Genomic DNA, 17,311 nt, shown 5'->3' on the forward strand with positions numbered 1-17,311 from the left:
CACTTGAATTCAATATGCAATCTTGTCTAATAAAAGTAAACAGATAAAGCAATTTCTGGGACCGTTCCAGTGACTTGTGACTTTCATTCTTCTAATATGCGTAGATGGGAAGGAGGAGAATGGGAATTATTTGAATGTTTGAACTGTTAAGTTGTTTAGATCTTTGTTAAATTGATTGCATGGTAGGCAGAAAGGGAGTTTCATAAGAGGTGATTTGATAGTAATACTGGCACAGTTTACTATAGAACCATATTGTAAGCCAGCATCAGTCATCCCTTCTTCATATCAAGAGCCTGCTGTGTAAAAACCATTAAAGGAAGAGCTTTGTTTTAAGCAAATTTATTGCAGTAGCAGATTCATTGATCATTAGATATTGCCAGTAGATGTAGATACTGCCTTGGGTTTGGTTTTTTTTGGGGTTTTTTTCTTCTTTTTACCTTTACTGCTCTTTAAAAGAAAAATGAGAAAGAAAGATGTGCTACACTGCTATAGTGTTGCCCTTGGCAGGGTTTTTCATCTTGAAATGGCATATAAATGAATAAATGCTTCGCTTGTTTTTGCAGTTTTAAATCTTTTGCCATAAGTAGAAGTGATATTTTGCTCAAGAATGTCATGTAATTGCAAACTTAAACTGTCATCATTAAACATTATTTTGTTAAGATAGTGTGATGTATATTTTTGGTTATTATGCTTTCCAACTGGCTTGTAAACAGCCATGTTTATATATTTCCTTGCTTTACGTAGCATGTGTTCATATGTATCGAGATAGAATCATGCCTTTAAGCTTTATTGTGTTATTTTATGAATTGGGACCATATCAATTTTTGACAGATGAAATGGATCTGCATAATAGTTATGGTCTCACTCTTAGTTAAACAAAAATAGTGATTTTATTCTACACCTACTGCCGTTACCCTGAATGAAGTCATCTTTTGTTTTACACCTTCCTGGAAGCTCTCTGCTTGCAAGTTTCCAGAATAGAATGCTGATCCCTTTTCTCACGAACAGGCATAAGATTAAATGGGAAAAAAGTGTGGCAGGTCCTTGAGGTGAGGCATGCGTGTACCCTTTTCTGGGGCATTGGTCATTTTGGTTAACTGTGTGCACAAAGAGTTTGTGTGTGTTTGTGCATCATTTGTTGTGGTTACTATGGGGTTTTTTAAGTAGTTCAGGCTCAGTCTTTAGTCTGCTTTTACTTAAAAGGACAAAATGTTTTATAAACAAGCAAACAAACAGCACTCTCTTACTGTCTCACAGGTTTTATTGAAATGTTCTAAAAGCTGGCCAAAATCTTGTTTGCCCCCCAGAATAATATACCTTATCTGCTGATCTTGGTGAGGTTTTTTTCCTATGCAAACTGTACAGGACAAATAAAGAGCAGACTGACCGGTGGCATTTTTTTCTGAGACTGGGCCAGGGGACAAATGCAGTTTGGGCCAGTAGGAATTCTTAAATTCTTTCAGTAATTCCAGGTAGAAAGGCATCAGAAGCAGGAGTGCAGTGTACATGAGAAGGTGGGAAGCATCTCTGGTGACACCTTGGTCAGCCTCCCCAGGCAGAGGGTTGGAGACCACTGACGCTTCCATAAGGGGCTACAAATTCTCTGTTTCCCTGAACTGGGATCAATGGTTGGAATTAGTCTCAGTTTTAAGCCTGATATGATGAGAACGTTCTTTCGCAGACATCTGTTTCTAGTGTTGAGTCAGTGCAAGGTAGGACAGATAAAACACTTCCTGATTTGAAACAGTCTTTGAAAATGTGAACAAAATGTGAAACTAATTAATCTGTTTTCATGTCCAATCTGTATGACTGTCATGAAAACAGAACAAATTGTATTGTGGCAAAATGCACCAAATTATTAAAGTGATTTTGGTACAGCGAAGATGAACTATTGTTTTTAAATTCAATGTGAGCTGCTAAAGTTCTTTAAACAGTATAATAAGCAATGTGTTAATTAACATTGTCAAGCTGTTTTGGGGTGTAACATTGTACAAAAATAGTATTGTAATAATAGGAATAACTATCGTACATGCAAATACCAAATTCACTAGTAAGGAATACAGACAGTCCTCAGTGAGTCCAAATTTGTATATCTTAATGCAATTACTCTTTATAATAAAATCTTCTCTCTTAAGCTACTAGAAATTGGCACAGAAGTAGCAGTTGACTGAACTGTAGTTTAGTTTCAAATCCTTCAGACTTTAATTTAAATTTGTTTTAAGGACTATCATGCAGCTGTGTATGTCTTAAAGTTGTAATAAAGATCATTTGTCCTTTTGTCCTTTTTACACTTTTGTGTCATTCATGTAATCATTCTACCACTAGATGAGTGGTTGCACTTAATATTTGTTGGGTTATGAACCACAGGAAATCTGGGAAAGAACAAGCTTGTATGTTAATCTGACATTTGCTGCCAGGCATATAGGAAAGTATTCTTTGTGGAAGTTGGCTATTACAGTTATATGGGAACTCATAATCAAATTTAATGTTCAGAAGAGATAGTTGCCTGCTGTCAGCAGCAGTGGCTGACACCACTGCTTGTTGTGTACCATAAATCCTTCCATGGCTTTCATCGTCTCAGCAACAGAGATACCTAGTGCTCAGTGTACACTCACTCCATTCTGAAAAGCTGGACTTGTTTTTAGCCTAGGAGGAACTATATTCCTTCCAGAGTGAAGAGGTACAAGGGAGAAATGTAATTCCTGTAAAACATTGAATCCCAGGCTCATGACACTAGGAACTCACACAGGTGTGTGTATATATATATATATGTATATACATATATATACACTTTGCCAGCTTTTTCTGTCTCCCATCTGGGGGGAGCTGAAATTAGAGGCAATTGGAATACCAATAGCATTACTTTGTATGAAGGCATCAGTTTTGGTGCACGGAACCTTCTGTCGCCAATATGCTTCAGAGAGTTCAGTGAGATGCCAAAAGGCAGAGTTCAGCATTGGCTTCATGCATCTGTAGTAAAGCTTGACTGGCCATGGGGAGAGCAGGGAAGGGGAGCAGGCTTTCAGCAAATGGTTTCCAAACTCACACACCAAAACTTAAATCCTAGCTTCTAGTCAAGCCACCAGTGACCAGCACCTGCGAACACTGAAGTGATTTAAGAACTGCTGAAATACTTCTGAACTGCATTGAACTTGTGCATAAAACTGATTTATCCTTTTTGAGCCTTTCTTAAGCAGATGGTATTTTCAGGAAGGAGAAGAGAGGTTTGAACTCTTGTAGGTTCAATGAGTGCTTAACTGATTGAAATCTTTTCCAGTTAGATCTCTGCTTTTATAAAGTCTTATTTCATAATCATGATGCTGCTATGATAGCAAATAAGTGTTAAGCATAAGGCTATTTATCTGGTGGAGGTTACTTAGCTCAGCTCAGGAGTTCAGTAAAACTGACTTCTGTGCTACATCTTCCCTCAGTAGTGAGAATGGCTGATTATTGTCCATTTGGGGACTTCGCTGTTTGCTCATCATTGCCTGTATCATTCCAGGAAATGTGTCAAACCTCTCTCTTTTTTCCCCACAGTGATTTCTCTCTGTATTTATAAGATTATAATAGGTGCTACCTTGTCAGACTTGGAGAATAATCTTCCAGAGCCAAGTAGCTAGAAGGAATAGAGTCAGGCAGAATAAGAGAGTATAATTGTCTGTAAACTCACACCTGAGCACAAACACAAAATTGAGGGCATAGCACAGAGCAGCAGCCACAGCAGCACAGGCTTGTTTTTGCTGAAGGCTTGTTGACCAAACCCAAAAATCTGCATTCAGATTTAGAGAAGACTTTCTTGGCCCTGATATTTTAAGGAAAGTGTTTACAGACATTGTGATCAATTTATGCAAATAAAAATCCAACTTCAGTCTGTTAGGCCTGAAGCTGTTAAAGTTAGCATGTATAACTACCCTTTACACATAGCTGTCTTTGTAGTAACTTGGATTTGTTAAGTGATACTACTGGGAAAGGAGAAGTACTTTATCTTGCAAAGTGGTACTACTGTTCATGTATAAAATGTAGCAAGCTTGTTTATACTTCTGTTTTATAATCTTCCAGAGGACTGTCAGTGAAAGAATTTGTTTGCCTCTTGAGTTGTCTCAACAACTTAACGGCACCTTCAGTTTCAAGTTCCCTCATTGTAGTTAAACATTTTCTCAGCATATATGTTCTTTTGCTGTCTTCATGTCTTAATGTTTTTTTGCTGAAAGCAGGCTTTTCCATTTGAAGGAGGAATTCTGAAGGTCAGCTTTCTTTTCCTGAGAAACCAGCAAGTGCACCTCTTCAGGCATCTGCTGCTGATGGGGGTTTGATGGTACCTGGCCAGATAGTCAGAGGAGATGGGTCAGCGCACATTGCAAACCACTGTGGCAGGAATGTTCATGACCACCTGTATCTTGCTGTTTTTTAGTTCTTATTTCTGTGTTTTTGTATCGTTCTGATCCTGGCAGACATATTGCGGCTTTTGTGCTTGAAAGGTATGCAGTGCTGAAAGGCCTGAGTCTTGATTTTTTTCATGTACTAAAATGAAGTTAGCATACAATATCGTAAAGAAACTCTGGGAATAAAAGCCTCCTTTCAGCTAAATTGGAAAGAGAGAAAACTTAATCTCCTAGGAAGAGGGAAGTCTTGTTTTGCTGCTTTAATTTTAAGTGGTCAGTTACGTACGTGCAATCAGTTTGTAGATTTAGTGAGCAGTGTCCGATGTCTATAACAAAAATCTTCACAAAGTATTCTAGTGCAAAAAGCAGAGGTGCTGAATCATTTGTTCAAACTAAACTCTCCAGTATTTAAAAGTAAATAATCCTAAAAGAAAACATTTTTTCAGCTCAACTACAAAAACTGTGTAAAATCTGTCATGGATTTAGTAGGCTGTACTTAGCGAAAAGTCTTTTTAATGAGTTTAGAAACACAGTAAGATACACGTGTCCAAATGTATTTCTTAAAGTTCTCAAATCAGTGATTTGGCTTTGATCCACAAAGTATTGTTGTTGTTGTGATGGTGATATTACTTAAAGTTTCTGAGTTCTGATTTCTCCAAGTGTTTAAATCACAGAAGGTTAATTAGAGCAGTTCTTTATTTTGCAATTGCTTTGGAATATTAACCTCACAAAGCCTGCATTAAATCAGTGAAGTGACAGAATTGCATTTGCTTTATAAAATAACTCTACAAGAGCAAAGAAAAGCCATTTATAGTTCAGTGCCATTAATTGCTTGGCATTTTAGATATTAGCATAAGAGTCAATTAATTAACTTGATAGTAAAACTATTGGAATGCAGGCTGATAAAAACTATTTTGTTGTAGGAGATTAGTGATCATAAGTACTTTTGCTCCCCTTACCACTCTCCTTACTACTCAGAGAGAATTTTCTTTTAATGTTACTCTGTGAGCTAAATTAATATCCCAGAAATATTTCTATCCATACCTATGAAATTGAGCAGCAAGTTAAACAGAATAGTGAGTTTATCAAAAGATATCTGATCATGTAATTGTAATTTATTTTGTGATCCACTAACCCGATGGCTGTTCATTGACAAAAGATATCTAGGCAAATATTTTAGAATATAAAGGCATGAATGCTATTCTAAGAAAAATTCTAAAATGCAAATAGAGTAGCATCCTGAATTGAGTGATCATGTTGTAAAGTCTAAAAACTACTAATAAATCTTAAGTAGTTGGGGTTTTTTTTACTGTTTGTTTTGGTTAGTTGGTTGGTTGGTTTTTTTAGTTCTGTATGAGCGGTATATATTCCAAATTTCAGTGGTCTTGTAAATTACCCCTCATGGCCAGTTGCACTAGAGCAGTATTCTCTTACGGCCTTTAAATTAACACATATTATATTCCTCAGAGGTAGGGAAAATAAGTTTGTTCATATTCCTGGCATAAAATCTAACACTGCTGTATTTTTTTCTTTTTTTGGCTGCATGCATTTTCTTTAATGATTTAAGCTCTTCAGTATACATATATTTAGCTTTATTTTCTGTATTTTGCATTGGGATTTTGTTGTTGAGACAATGTATTATCAGAATATTGACCAGCATATATTTCAGGTGCATTCTTTATCCTTTCCAGTATTTCCCTTTTGCAGACACCTTTTCCTACTGTAGTAGGATTTCGAATAGATTTTGGAACATGCAGCTGAATTGTTACAGGGTGTTTTAGTTGTTGCAATCAGATATGTACAACAAAGAATGAAATAGCAAATCAAAATAAATAAGATACCACTTAAAAAACAAGTTTACCTTTACATGTTGACAAAACTACTTGGTGTTTATGTTGTGGAAGACAGGAGAACAACTGTTGGTCTTGGTGAGCTGTCCCTCAATAAATCAAGCTCTGGAAGAACACAGCCTCTCTCTTTGTGTCTTCCTCATGTTTATCCCTGACTGCCAAGAAACAATTTTTCACATGCATGTTTTTAGGTAGAAAGCTAAATAACCAGCTATAACCAGTCTGGGATTTGGGTCTCTGCCTGCAGAATTCATGACAGTTGTTCTCCTTCACCCTCAGAAAAAAGAGAGGATTGCTGTTGCTTTATTACCTAGTAATCCTTTACCAACTTTTAATGAGCGTCACTGTTTTTTCATTGCTGTAGTCAAGAGTAGTCAGTGGTCTGGTCTCAGAGTTTTAAGTTTTCACCACTTCTTACATTTGTCCACCACTCTCTTACTCCCTAGTCCATCCACTCGCAGCACCAGCCCAGCTGGGAATATTTTCTTTTGAGAAACTGTGGTTGTGGTGATGGTGGTGAAGACTTTGCTATCTCAAAATAATAAAGAAATAGTTTACTAGTGTTGGTTTAAACTGTTGTATTGTGCAGTCCATTGAATTCCTTCTGCTGGTGGGCGCTTCCTTTTGGAAATTACTGTTCTTTTCCCACTCCTTGGACTAAGATACTGTTCGTTGTGGTGGGCTGGATTTAAAGACTTTTGCACAAATGCCGTGTCTTCACAGACTGAAGAGAAAGGGAGGATGGTAATGCACCTAATTTTCTACTTCCAGCAGCCAGCCCCAAATGTAACACACGAATGCTTTCACATACTGTAAAACAAAGTTAACCAAAGTGGTAGAGACCAGTTGAGAATACCTTCTTTACCAAGTCTATTACAGACTTTTTTGCATCTGAGCTTCAGTTCCTTCTCCTATGATTGTACTGTTGGGAAAATAGTGGGTAAATCTCCTTTCAGTTTTTATGTAAGGGCTCTCTGTGGTGGGGTATTAGAAAGTAAGTTAGCAGGTGTCACTGGACTGTGATACAAATTGTCTGTAATACAATATAGCTTTATATATGAGTGACGGGCTAGGAAGCAAACCTCTCCATTCTGGTTTTTTTTTTAAATGTAACCTCAGTGATGTTTTGCAGCTGTTCCTCACTGATTTGCAGGTTTTCATGAGCCTTTAGATTAAGTCCTGGCTTTTACCTCAAAGCACAGACACAGACGTGCCCCTAAGAAAACACTGAAGCAATGTTTCCCAGTCTTGAGTGAGGAAGTCTCATCCTTGGGTACCTAGCTCGATTAGCCTAGAGGTAGCAGCTGCTCTCGGTGCAGCTTTTCTCTTTATTCTGTAAGCTGGCTTCAGACTTTCAGCTCTGCTCTAAGCTGCGGGCAGTGCTCTGACCTCATTTCTGCCAGCGAGCCGTATGCTTGGGAGAGCTTCCTCGGCAGAGCAGGCAGTCTGGGGCAGGCTGCTGCCCTCTGGGGCACAGAGCCCCCAGCTCTCCGCTTCTGCAGCACCCAGAGTTAAAAAAACGGCAGGTTTTAAATCCTACCTCTCTCCCACCGTTTGCCGGGTTTAGCTGTTTCTTTGGGGTGCAGATCTGTTTCTCAGCCCAGCTTCATGTTTCGGGTCTGCTGAAATACTGCATTCCTCCTGGAGTTTTAGGAAGGACTGACTAGTGTAGCAGGGCAGGATGCTGGATGGCACAAAATCTGTAAGTCATCACATTAACATAGTAGTCTGTCCCAAGTGACTATAAAGAATAGGACATGCAAAACCAGCCAGGCCTCTTTCTAAAAACACTTTTTTGTTCTGTTTTGTTTTAAATATAGCTTTGTCAGTGAAAAAATGGCAGGGAGAGGAAGGAGGGGGTGTAGAAAATGAAAGCGTGTTTGGACTGTCAAGCCTTGTGGGTTTTTTAGGAAAAGTCCAAAACACTCTGTAAACATGGGAAAATGCATGGAAATAAAGTGATCATTTTACCCCTCATTTCCAAGTTATATTTCTCAAATTGCTTCTTTGGACTCTCTCTCATCTGTCTATTTACACTGGAACTGGATCTGTAGAACACAATCCTACCTTTTTTTACCTGTAAATGGAGAGCTGACAGCTGTTTATCAGGTTGTGCAGTGTGCAACAGTCACATTTTAATACAAATATCAAACTGACCTATTTTTTCTTGTGGCATGTTATGAGAAAGGAAAACAAGAAGAAATGTCTTATTTCTGATTAAATCCACTATTGATATGCTCTGTGATCCATGGAACGCAATACTGGCGAAAGAGAAAAGCAAGATAAGGGTTTCTGAGAACGATTTCATCTTGGAGCTCTTCTTGCATCACTTGCTTAATGTGGCTCCTGGAGGCCATATAGCAAGACACATGTGAAAATGGACTAGAACGTTTGGGAAGAGAGACCCTTCCGTCTTGTTAGTTGGCTCAGGTTACCTAATATGTGACCAGAAGCTGTGTTGATCAAACAAAAAATCTTCCTGTAAGATGTGGGGAGGTTTTTTTTGACCCTGTCTGTGCTTAAAATGTTTTCAGTGTATTCTGCAGCAAAAAGCCTTTGATAGTTAGGTAGTCTGACTTGCTAATAACTTCCGGAGAATTCTGATGAACTGGCCCTCAATAATATATTTGCTTACCTAAGTTTTGCATCATCTGCTGCATAGTGTATTTTTTTCTTCCCTCTGCAGTGTCTTATGACTTCACTTAGGTATCATTTCATGATAACTGGGTTTGTGAAGGGAGAAAATTATATTTCCATTTTCTTTTAAAACAGGTTAACAAAGGATGCCTAAGAATTCGTAAGTTTTAGAAAGAAACTGCAGATGTCTTGGAAGGCACAATATTAATAACATTGAAGAAGATGATGAGGTGTCTTACAGACAATGATTAGTCTGCACTTGGGGCATGCAAACTGGCAGGTTTTCCAAATATCTCCATGTACATGGCAGAATTTTTCTCTTACAGATTAGTTATGATTTCTGGATTAATTTCTCCTCTTCAAAAAAGAAGACATGAATTCTATTAATTCTATTTTGCCTTGAGGTTGTTGATTCCCTTTACTACCTGTAAAGATGCTGAAGACCAAAGTTAACTTGGTGAGGCAGAGTATCGTCTTTGTTTCTGAGGGCATGTTCCTCCCTGGCTTGACTGTGGGAAAATGAGAACGACCTGAAAGAGCAGCAGTTGCTGCTGGCCGGTCCCGCTGAAGTAGCAGTCAGCATGTTGAGGAAGATGCCAGCCTGAGGATCACTGTTTCCTTCTCCATGCAGGTTTCTGTGAAGGTGGTAGAGGGTTGGCTTGAAATGATTTACATATTCTGATTGTGAACAGGGTTTATTCAGTTCATCACGTAAACACAGACTCGCATGTTTAAGAGGATTACTAGACTGCATTGGTAATCTGCCTCTGGTGGTTAGCATGCTCTTCTTTTTTGTTGGTGTAATAGGTGCTGGGACTGACAAAACAATTTTTTTTCCTGCAATCATCTGTTCCTCCTGTACAGCAAGAGACTTGCTTGTTGGTTTGTGCACGGTGCTCTCCAGCTGCAAGATACCAGTTTTCTTCAAGGCTTTACAGGCTTCTTTTTCATTTTTTTCCTTCCCCATTTCTGATACATAAAATTCAAGATATATATGTATGTATTTCTTCTTGACCCAAGAACTTCTGCAAGAGTCCATCTACATCCTGCAGATGGTTCTGCAGGCCATCTGGCCAGGATTCAAGCAAATGTCTCTGCTCTTTTTGTCTTTAGTGAATTGTTCCCTGCAGGGCTCCTTGCATGAGACTCACTGTTGCCTGTGCCCTTGGGCATAACATTTTTTCTGAGCACAGCCTTACCTGCAATATTCCTCTAACGGGTTGGCTGGCCTCTGTTGTCAGTTTTGTGCTACCAGAGAATATACAACTGGGGAGGTGACATGTTAGGTATTAGGGTTGGGCTAGAAGTTGGCTGTTTAGGGATATATCACCAATCTGGTAAGTAATTTCTTCTTTATTGTAGTCTGTTAGTGCAGAAGGTAGAAGGAGGGAGCTTTATACATATTTATAGATACATACTTATCTACACATATTGAAAAGATGCTATGTTGAGTGGTAACACAGCATGTCCTTTTGACATAGTCCCTTACATGTCACTTGGCTTCTTTCTGTTCAGTAGTATTCCTTTAGAGATGAGTAAAATACTCGTGTTGTAGGCCTGTCCATTTCTCTTGGCTGCTCTACTGGGTTCTGATTAACATTCTCAAGTGGTCTTAAGAAAAAAAAAAAAATAAAAAAAATAAAAATAAAATATTAACATTTGTTTTCAGTTTTGCTGTTGTCACATTGCTTTAGAATTTGCTGCTCTCACATTTGAGGTCCTCGTAAGATTAACTCACTGAATCAAGAACATGGGCTAAAATAGTTTTTAATTAGTTTTTTCAGATTGGATTCTAGCATGTTATTTTCAATAAATTATCTTTCTGTTTAACCATCGTGGTACTTATCTTCTTGGGTGGTCATGTTATCCCTCTGAAACTCACTGCAGTAGAAATGAATGAAGACTGAATGACATTTCTCACCCAGCCCTCCTTTAAATGTGGTTTTCCCTCAAACATTAATATTTTCACTGTGCTTTCATTTTCCATTAAAAATAATTCAAACTATTTAATAATTAGACCTAATCTTCTTTGGCAAAACTTAAAACAAATGTGCATTTCATTTACATGGTTTCAATCATTATCAGCGCTATATTAATTCAGATTTGCAGAGAACACATCCATGTGGACAGGCTTGCTTGTCTTAGGCTAGGTCCAGCTAGAGAATGGAGGCATGACACTAATTACCACTGCACATGAAAAAGGAAAAAAGCTGTCTGGCAATGGCCTGTTCCAAAGTGATTGCAGTGTAATCGACTCCTCCAAGTGTGGAGCCAGGCTCACGGCTGGCTTCTGCCAGAGAAGGGAAGTTTCCTTCCTCCCTTGCTCACCCAGCCTTTCCCAAGGCCAGCTCCACTCAGTAAGCTATGATAAAGCTGGGGGCAAAGGGGTTACTCACCTGACAAGTTTTAAGTTGCACCATCTGACAAAGTGGTCTAATAAGGACCACTAATACAAACTAAAGGATGTGTGTCCAGATGCAAGAATGGTGGGAGGCAGGAACAAGAAGCCTTTGACCTTATTGCAGGCCGGTATGTAGGCTCACTCTGTCACTTTAAACCTCTGTGGTAGTGAAATCCCACACCAGAACTAGAGACTTTGAAAGTCTATAAGATAAAGACAATAACAGAGAACAAATGGGATGAAAATATCCCATTTCTTCCCTTACTCCTTCGACTACACAAATCTTGAACTCCATATACCTCAATTTGCAAAAAAAGCTGGAAGTGTACATAAAAAGGCAGTGAATAACTAGTCCAGGCTCTGGGGATGATAAGCAACTGGTTGTAGTTGTTGTTAGTATTGCTTCCCAAATATAATAATTATTTACGGATCAATTTCTGAACAGCTTACCCAATATATAGGCTTTTGGCTGTGTCTAGTCCTTTTTTCTTTGTCTACCTATTTTAATCATAAATCTGTTTTTAAAAGCCTAAAAAAGTCTAAACCTCAGCTATTTTGAGTATATGTTTATGACTTGCTGATTATTTGTCCTTGTGCTTTTCTAAAATCTGATGGGGGAAACCCTGACTTTAGTTATTTTACAACTTTGTTGACAGTTTGTGCTGTAACAGCTATGATATGATTGGGTTTGTGCCAAGATGGGAAGTTCTGAGTGGAAACTTGTAGCCTTCTGTTTATAAAAGCCTGGGTTTCTGTCTTACACACATGCTCATCTATGGGAGGAAGGATTTTCTGTGATTCATAAAAAATCATAAGCTTTATTTTGAAAGCTGATGTCAATGATGGATGAAATACTGGGAGTCAAACAAAAAGTCAGGAATCCCAGGAGAAGACTGAGCCCCAGTATCAATGGGGAATTCCTCAGCCATGACTGTAGCACAGCACGTGGTAACATGTTCCTCTTACCATTATGTTCCCTCTGTTCAGTCCCTGATAAATCCATTCCTAGATGCTAGGAAGAAAAATGGCCTTTCAAAGCTGCAAGAATTGCCAGTTCCATGCATTTCCTCTGTGACAGACAATTTACTCTAATACTTCTCTCCTTATTTCTTATTTATCTCTCAAAATCTGTTGTAGCCTTTCTGTAATATGCTGTATGTTAACAAAATTTCCAAATGCAGAACTGAAGAAAGGCAGCAGGGATTTTCTCTCTTCTGTTTTTCAGTGAAAATGATACTAAGCTCTACTTCAGTTATGAAGCCAACCTCTTAGTGAAATATGCTATTATTTAATCATTATGTTTAGGATATAAATGGACTGTTTTTATTGGACAATACATGTGTATAAACAGAAAAAATTACACACACAGTCCCATGCATATTTCATCTGGGAGATTCCCATGCCTGCAGCTTACTGAGAGCAAACTGATGCTTTGCTTCTCAAGAGCTGCTTTCCAAGTTTCTACTGATCCAAGTATCTACATAGCATTACAAAGAACGTAAGAAAGAGCTCATAATCTCAGTCCCATTTGGAGTGCACAGGTGCCTGCATCATTAACAAACACAGATGTCTGTGTGTCTCCGAACCTCACCTAGAACTGATCAAATGGATTTGATTTTTCTATAGACAGAAAGGAAAGCTACATGAAAATGGTGCATCTAAAAAGAAAAAAGAATGTTGTGTCTGGGGTTTTTAATGTGGTCTTCAGTATGTGGAAAGATATTTCATACGTAGTCTTCAAATACCCAAGTAAAAGTAAATTCCATTCAACCAGCAATATTTCTCATGAGAAAGCGTGCTGTCTCTTCTCTCTCCTGCTCCGGTCTCCCTGGAAATTTCAGTAAGAAGCAAGGTTAAAATCTTGCAAACATGTGGGAAAACCCATGCTTGGTACTTTGTAAGGAAGTAGTGGCTCTTGATTTTTCAAAATACAAAACATGTTTTGCTCCCCAGCAAAATCCTGTAATGTCTGTTTGGAAAAAAGAACAATTGAGTTTCTACAGTGACGTCTCCTAAATGGAGTATTCCATTTATCCTTTTTCACCACTCCTGGTATATCTGTGTGATTTTTGTTGTTGTTTTGACAAGTGGTTTTTATTTGGTGTAATTTTTTAGGAATTGGGAAGAACAGCATTGAAGGCTGTTATTGGAAGTTAAAATCTGAGGTTGCCAGGTTTATTGCAAATGCCTGTGTAGTGACAGCCCTAGCGTGCGTGAGCGTGGTGTGTGTGTATGCGTGCGCGTTTTTAAATAAAAAGGAAAGCAGAGGTTTGCTCATTTGTTTGCCTATTGTGAAGCTGTCCTGCACCTTTCTACTCCTTTGTACTGGGGTGAAGGCTGCTGAATGGAGGCCTTGTGCCATTTGTTGATTTTAAACCTCACTGTTAATCCACAGGAACCTGCTGGTGTGCGCAGCAGGAGAGCTGTGTGACAAGTGGAAATCTGGGCGGGAGGGAGTGCGGGGGGTCACAGGGGATAATAATCATTCAGCCATCAGCCTTTGTCACCCTTAAGCCTAATTGTTACCCTCTGCTGGTAACCACATTGAAGTGCTGGCCTTTTAAGTGTTTCTTGATTTTACTTGGCACAGGCTTAGGGATAGGGTCATTTATTGCTGGGTTTATATCGTATCAGGTTTGCTGGGGTTTGTTTAATTAGCCCCATTGAATTTTCTGCATCCCTTAAAATCATCTGTGAGAGTCCAAATGAGTGGAAGGGGCTGAATGGAAATGGTACAGTTGTTAACAAATTTCTCTCTGTCAGAAGCTGGGCTAAAACCTGAGACAGAAAGCTTTCCTGCTCTGCCAGCCAGCTGCCTTCTGCAGTCCGTGCATGAGCTGCAGCTGTGGCTGCGGGCACTGGGCTGCCTGAGCAGTCCTGCACAGGCAACAGCAAGGTGATGGTGGAGTGGGCCAAGGGGAGCTTGCCCTGTCCTTCTGTGCCTTGCAGCTGCTGCCTGCTTCGGATACGCCACAAAATCGAAGGCCCGAGGGTGGCTGAAGCAAACTGAATTGGTAGTAAACTGGGGAAGGGGAGAGGAGAGTTAAATCATTTAAAAACAAAGAAAAAGGTGAGATATCTTTTCTAGCAGGAACTGGTTCTTCAACTTTCCCTGCCAGTTATACGTGCTGAAGTCAGTATTAAGCTTTCTGTTGTTTTCCCTAAAGAAGCTGGTGTAGAAGCTGCTATAGAAGCTAAAATGAAGCCTGAATTTAAGGGTTTGCAAGGGGCAAGTATCTCTGGGTGGGAAATGAGCTTGTGCTGAGGGGTGGGTGATGGGCTGCAGGACAGGAGGTTGTTTCATTGCTCCCCCCACTCGTGCATGGTGGGTGTTGTGTTGGGCTGTCCACTACAAGTGCTTGGGCATGTCTAGGGAGGAAAGTCCCCAGGTTACTGGTACAAGCTTTGGAGCCACTCTGGCTCAAATACGTGTGCCCTCTAACTCTTCAGACAGAATGTGCCTCCAGCAGATGCAGCAACTGTGCTACGACCTGATGGCCAGGGTTTGAAATTTGCGCCAGTAGTACTGATGGTAAATCCAGGGCTGGTACAGGAGTCTGATTACACAGCGTGATTGCAATCCTGTCTTCATGTCCGGTCTTCCACCTGGCTCAGTACTTTATCAAAATGCTTGAGAATACGTCTTAGAATAGGATGAATGTTTGTGCTTGCTACTTACTCTTTTACAGTAAAATGGGGTTGTTTATTTAAGAGGTTTGGTTTTGTGTGTTTTCCCATGTCCCAGTGGTATGATTCCCTGCTGGTTGTTGGCATGCATCTCAGCTCCCTGGTTTTCTTTACAAACAGCACATGTCATAGTGGTACCCTTGTGGGCTTGATACTTGTATCAGAAAGGTTTAACTAGCAAAAACTTCAGATCAAAAAACACATCAGCACTCAGCTGTTTTATTTTTACCCTTCTGTGATGCAGATTTAATTTTAATTACTGAGACAGGTTAATAATTCTTTTACAACTGTTGTTGCAGGAAATGTCTCAGGAAGGCTATGGAACCAGATCTCAACCCCCTATGGCCCCAGGAAAGCCTAACCATGAAGACTTGAATCTAATCCAGCAAGAAAGACCATCAAGCTTACCAGTAAGAAAATAATGTTTGTTTCAGTATTTTAAAATTGAAAGCACTTTACATACCAGTTTATTGCATCTGCGATGAGCAGATGACAAGTAGTGAAAGAAGAAATACTAAATAAGGTTGATAAAAAATTCTTTTTGGCAAGATATGGCAACAGATAGCTTGTACATGAGTGGACTGGGGCCTGTTCTGGTTCAGAACAGCACTATTTATTCACATGTATGTTCTGTGCTTCTCTATGTGTGTAGTTGCATAAATTAAATTGATTAATTTTTTAATTTAAGTTATGGAACTCCATACTTGCACAAACCAATCTGGTGAGGAGGAGGCTTTTTTCTGTGTCCTTTTTCAAATATTTTCAGTAGATTCTGGTTTAGAATACTGTTACCAAGAGTTGTCTGTTCCAAACCCTGATCATCAGTAATGAATCTGACATGTTAATTCTGCTACTGTATATTTCTACACAAGTGTAGAAGCAGGAATGACAGCAATACTTAAGCTAGGTTGATTTTTGGTTAGAAGATTATTTTGGAGTAATATTTATCAGCTTTTCTGAGCTCTGTGCATTCTGCTGTGGGGGAAACAGCACAAATGAATATATGTTGTGAAGACATTGCAGCCGCTTGCATTTTTGAAGGTCTTTTAATGGACAAAGCACTTAGCCTTGTCTCTGTGTTCTTCTTGTGGTTTGGGGATTTTCTTGTTTGTTGGTATAAACCAGCATGAATTTAAACCAACTAGAATATGTTCAGTTTAAATGATGAAAACTTTATAAACTGCGTGACCTCTGGCTTGGAATAATGTATCAGAAACATGTAGGGTATTTCCTGCAGTTCACTGGGTATCTATCCATTTGCAGTTGGCAGAGGGTTTCTCTGAAAAGTTTATTGTATCAAGATACCACATGTATTTGTGAAATCTGGTGGTATGTTGTATATATTACCTCTGGCACATGGCACAATTGTAAATCCCTAAAAAAGGGCAATAAACATCTTCATAGCATTTTAAAGTTACATCTTTGGTATCTAGGAGAGTATATGTGTTAGAAACTCTTTACATGATTTTTGAGACATGCAAGTCTCAGGAAAAGCTATGGAAACTGGTATGAGAAAATAGTATTTAATGAGTTTTTTTCAGATTGAATTCTAGGATATTATTTTCAATAAATTATCTTTCTGTTGAACCTAGTATTAATTTGACAGGTTTTCAGGAACCCGTTTTTAAACAGACTAATTTGTCTGAACAGTTCTCAAAAATGGATGCTGGCAGTTAAATTAAACATAGTAGCTCCTGTGGACATTGAACTGTTTTGGCAACAACTACCTAGTTTAAAAAGCAGGGATACCGGAAAGGACTTTCTGTCTCCCAGTTTTTCATGAACAGTGTTTATTAGGGTAGAGAGAAGTAAAGTTATTTATCAACTAATGTTCTGCTAATTTGCCTGTGTTTTTTCTTAAACAATTGTCCTACTTTTAATCCATGCTCTGTCCTATCTCCAGCATCATGATATTTAAGCAGAGTATTGGGTATTATCTGTGTCCCTGAGTGTTTGGTATATTTAGTAGCTCATAATTATTCTAGGTATGAGTAAGCTGATTGTATTAACAGTGAATGTTAACCATTTTGGCCACTGATCTTAAACTCTAAGTTGGTCCCAAATGCTGTTACTGAGACACCTAATTACTGAAAAGCTTTGATGCATAACCTGAGAGCACTTCATATACCAAAAAAACACTGCTGTTTTCATGTGGAGGGGAATGGAGGCTACTGTAATCCTATATTTTGGTGTTGGTGCAGGGTTTTTGTTTGTTTTGTTTTTCAAATTTAAAAACAACTTCAATTCTTTGTATGTAGCAACAAGGGTTTTTTTGATGATCCACACATTAAAAGCTTTAATATAAGTCTATTTGGGGTAATGGTTTGAACATGGTGGCTTTTCCCTGAAGCAGG

General features: G+C 38.8%; 1 protein-coding gene across 6 annotated transcripts in view; it reads left to right on the top strand.

Moving 5' to 3' along the window:
- ARID1B (AT-rich interaction domain 1B) overlaps positions 1-17,311 on the top strand; it is a 323,744-nt gene that overhangs the window by 84,086 nt on the left and 222,347 nt on the right. For all 6 annotated transcript variants that reach the window (XM_066315514.1, XM_066315519.1, XM_066315515.1 and 3 more), the window contains exon 4: positions 15,257-15,367. In XM_066315514.1, coding sequence (XP_066171611.1) covers positions 15,257-15,367 — 111 coding nt within the window. The remainder of the gene's footprint in view (positions 1-15,256; positions 15,368-17,311) is intronic.

Source organism: Sylvia atricapilla, chromosome 3 (genome assembly GCF_009819655.1).
Source record: "Sylvia atricapilla isolate bSylAtr1 chromosome 3, bSylAtr1.pri, whole genome shotgun sequence".
Taxonomy (NCBI): domain Eukaryota; kingdom Metazoa; phylum Chordata; class Aves; order Passeriformes; family Sylviidae; genus Sylvia; species Sylvia atricapilla.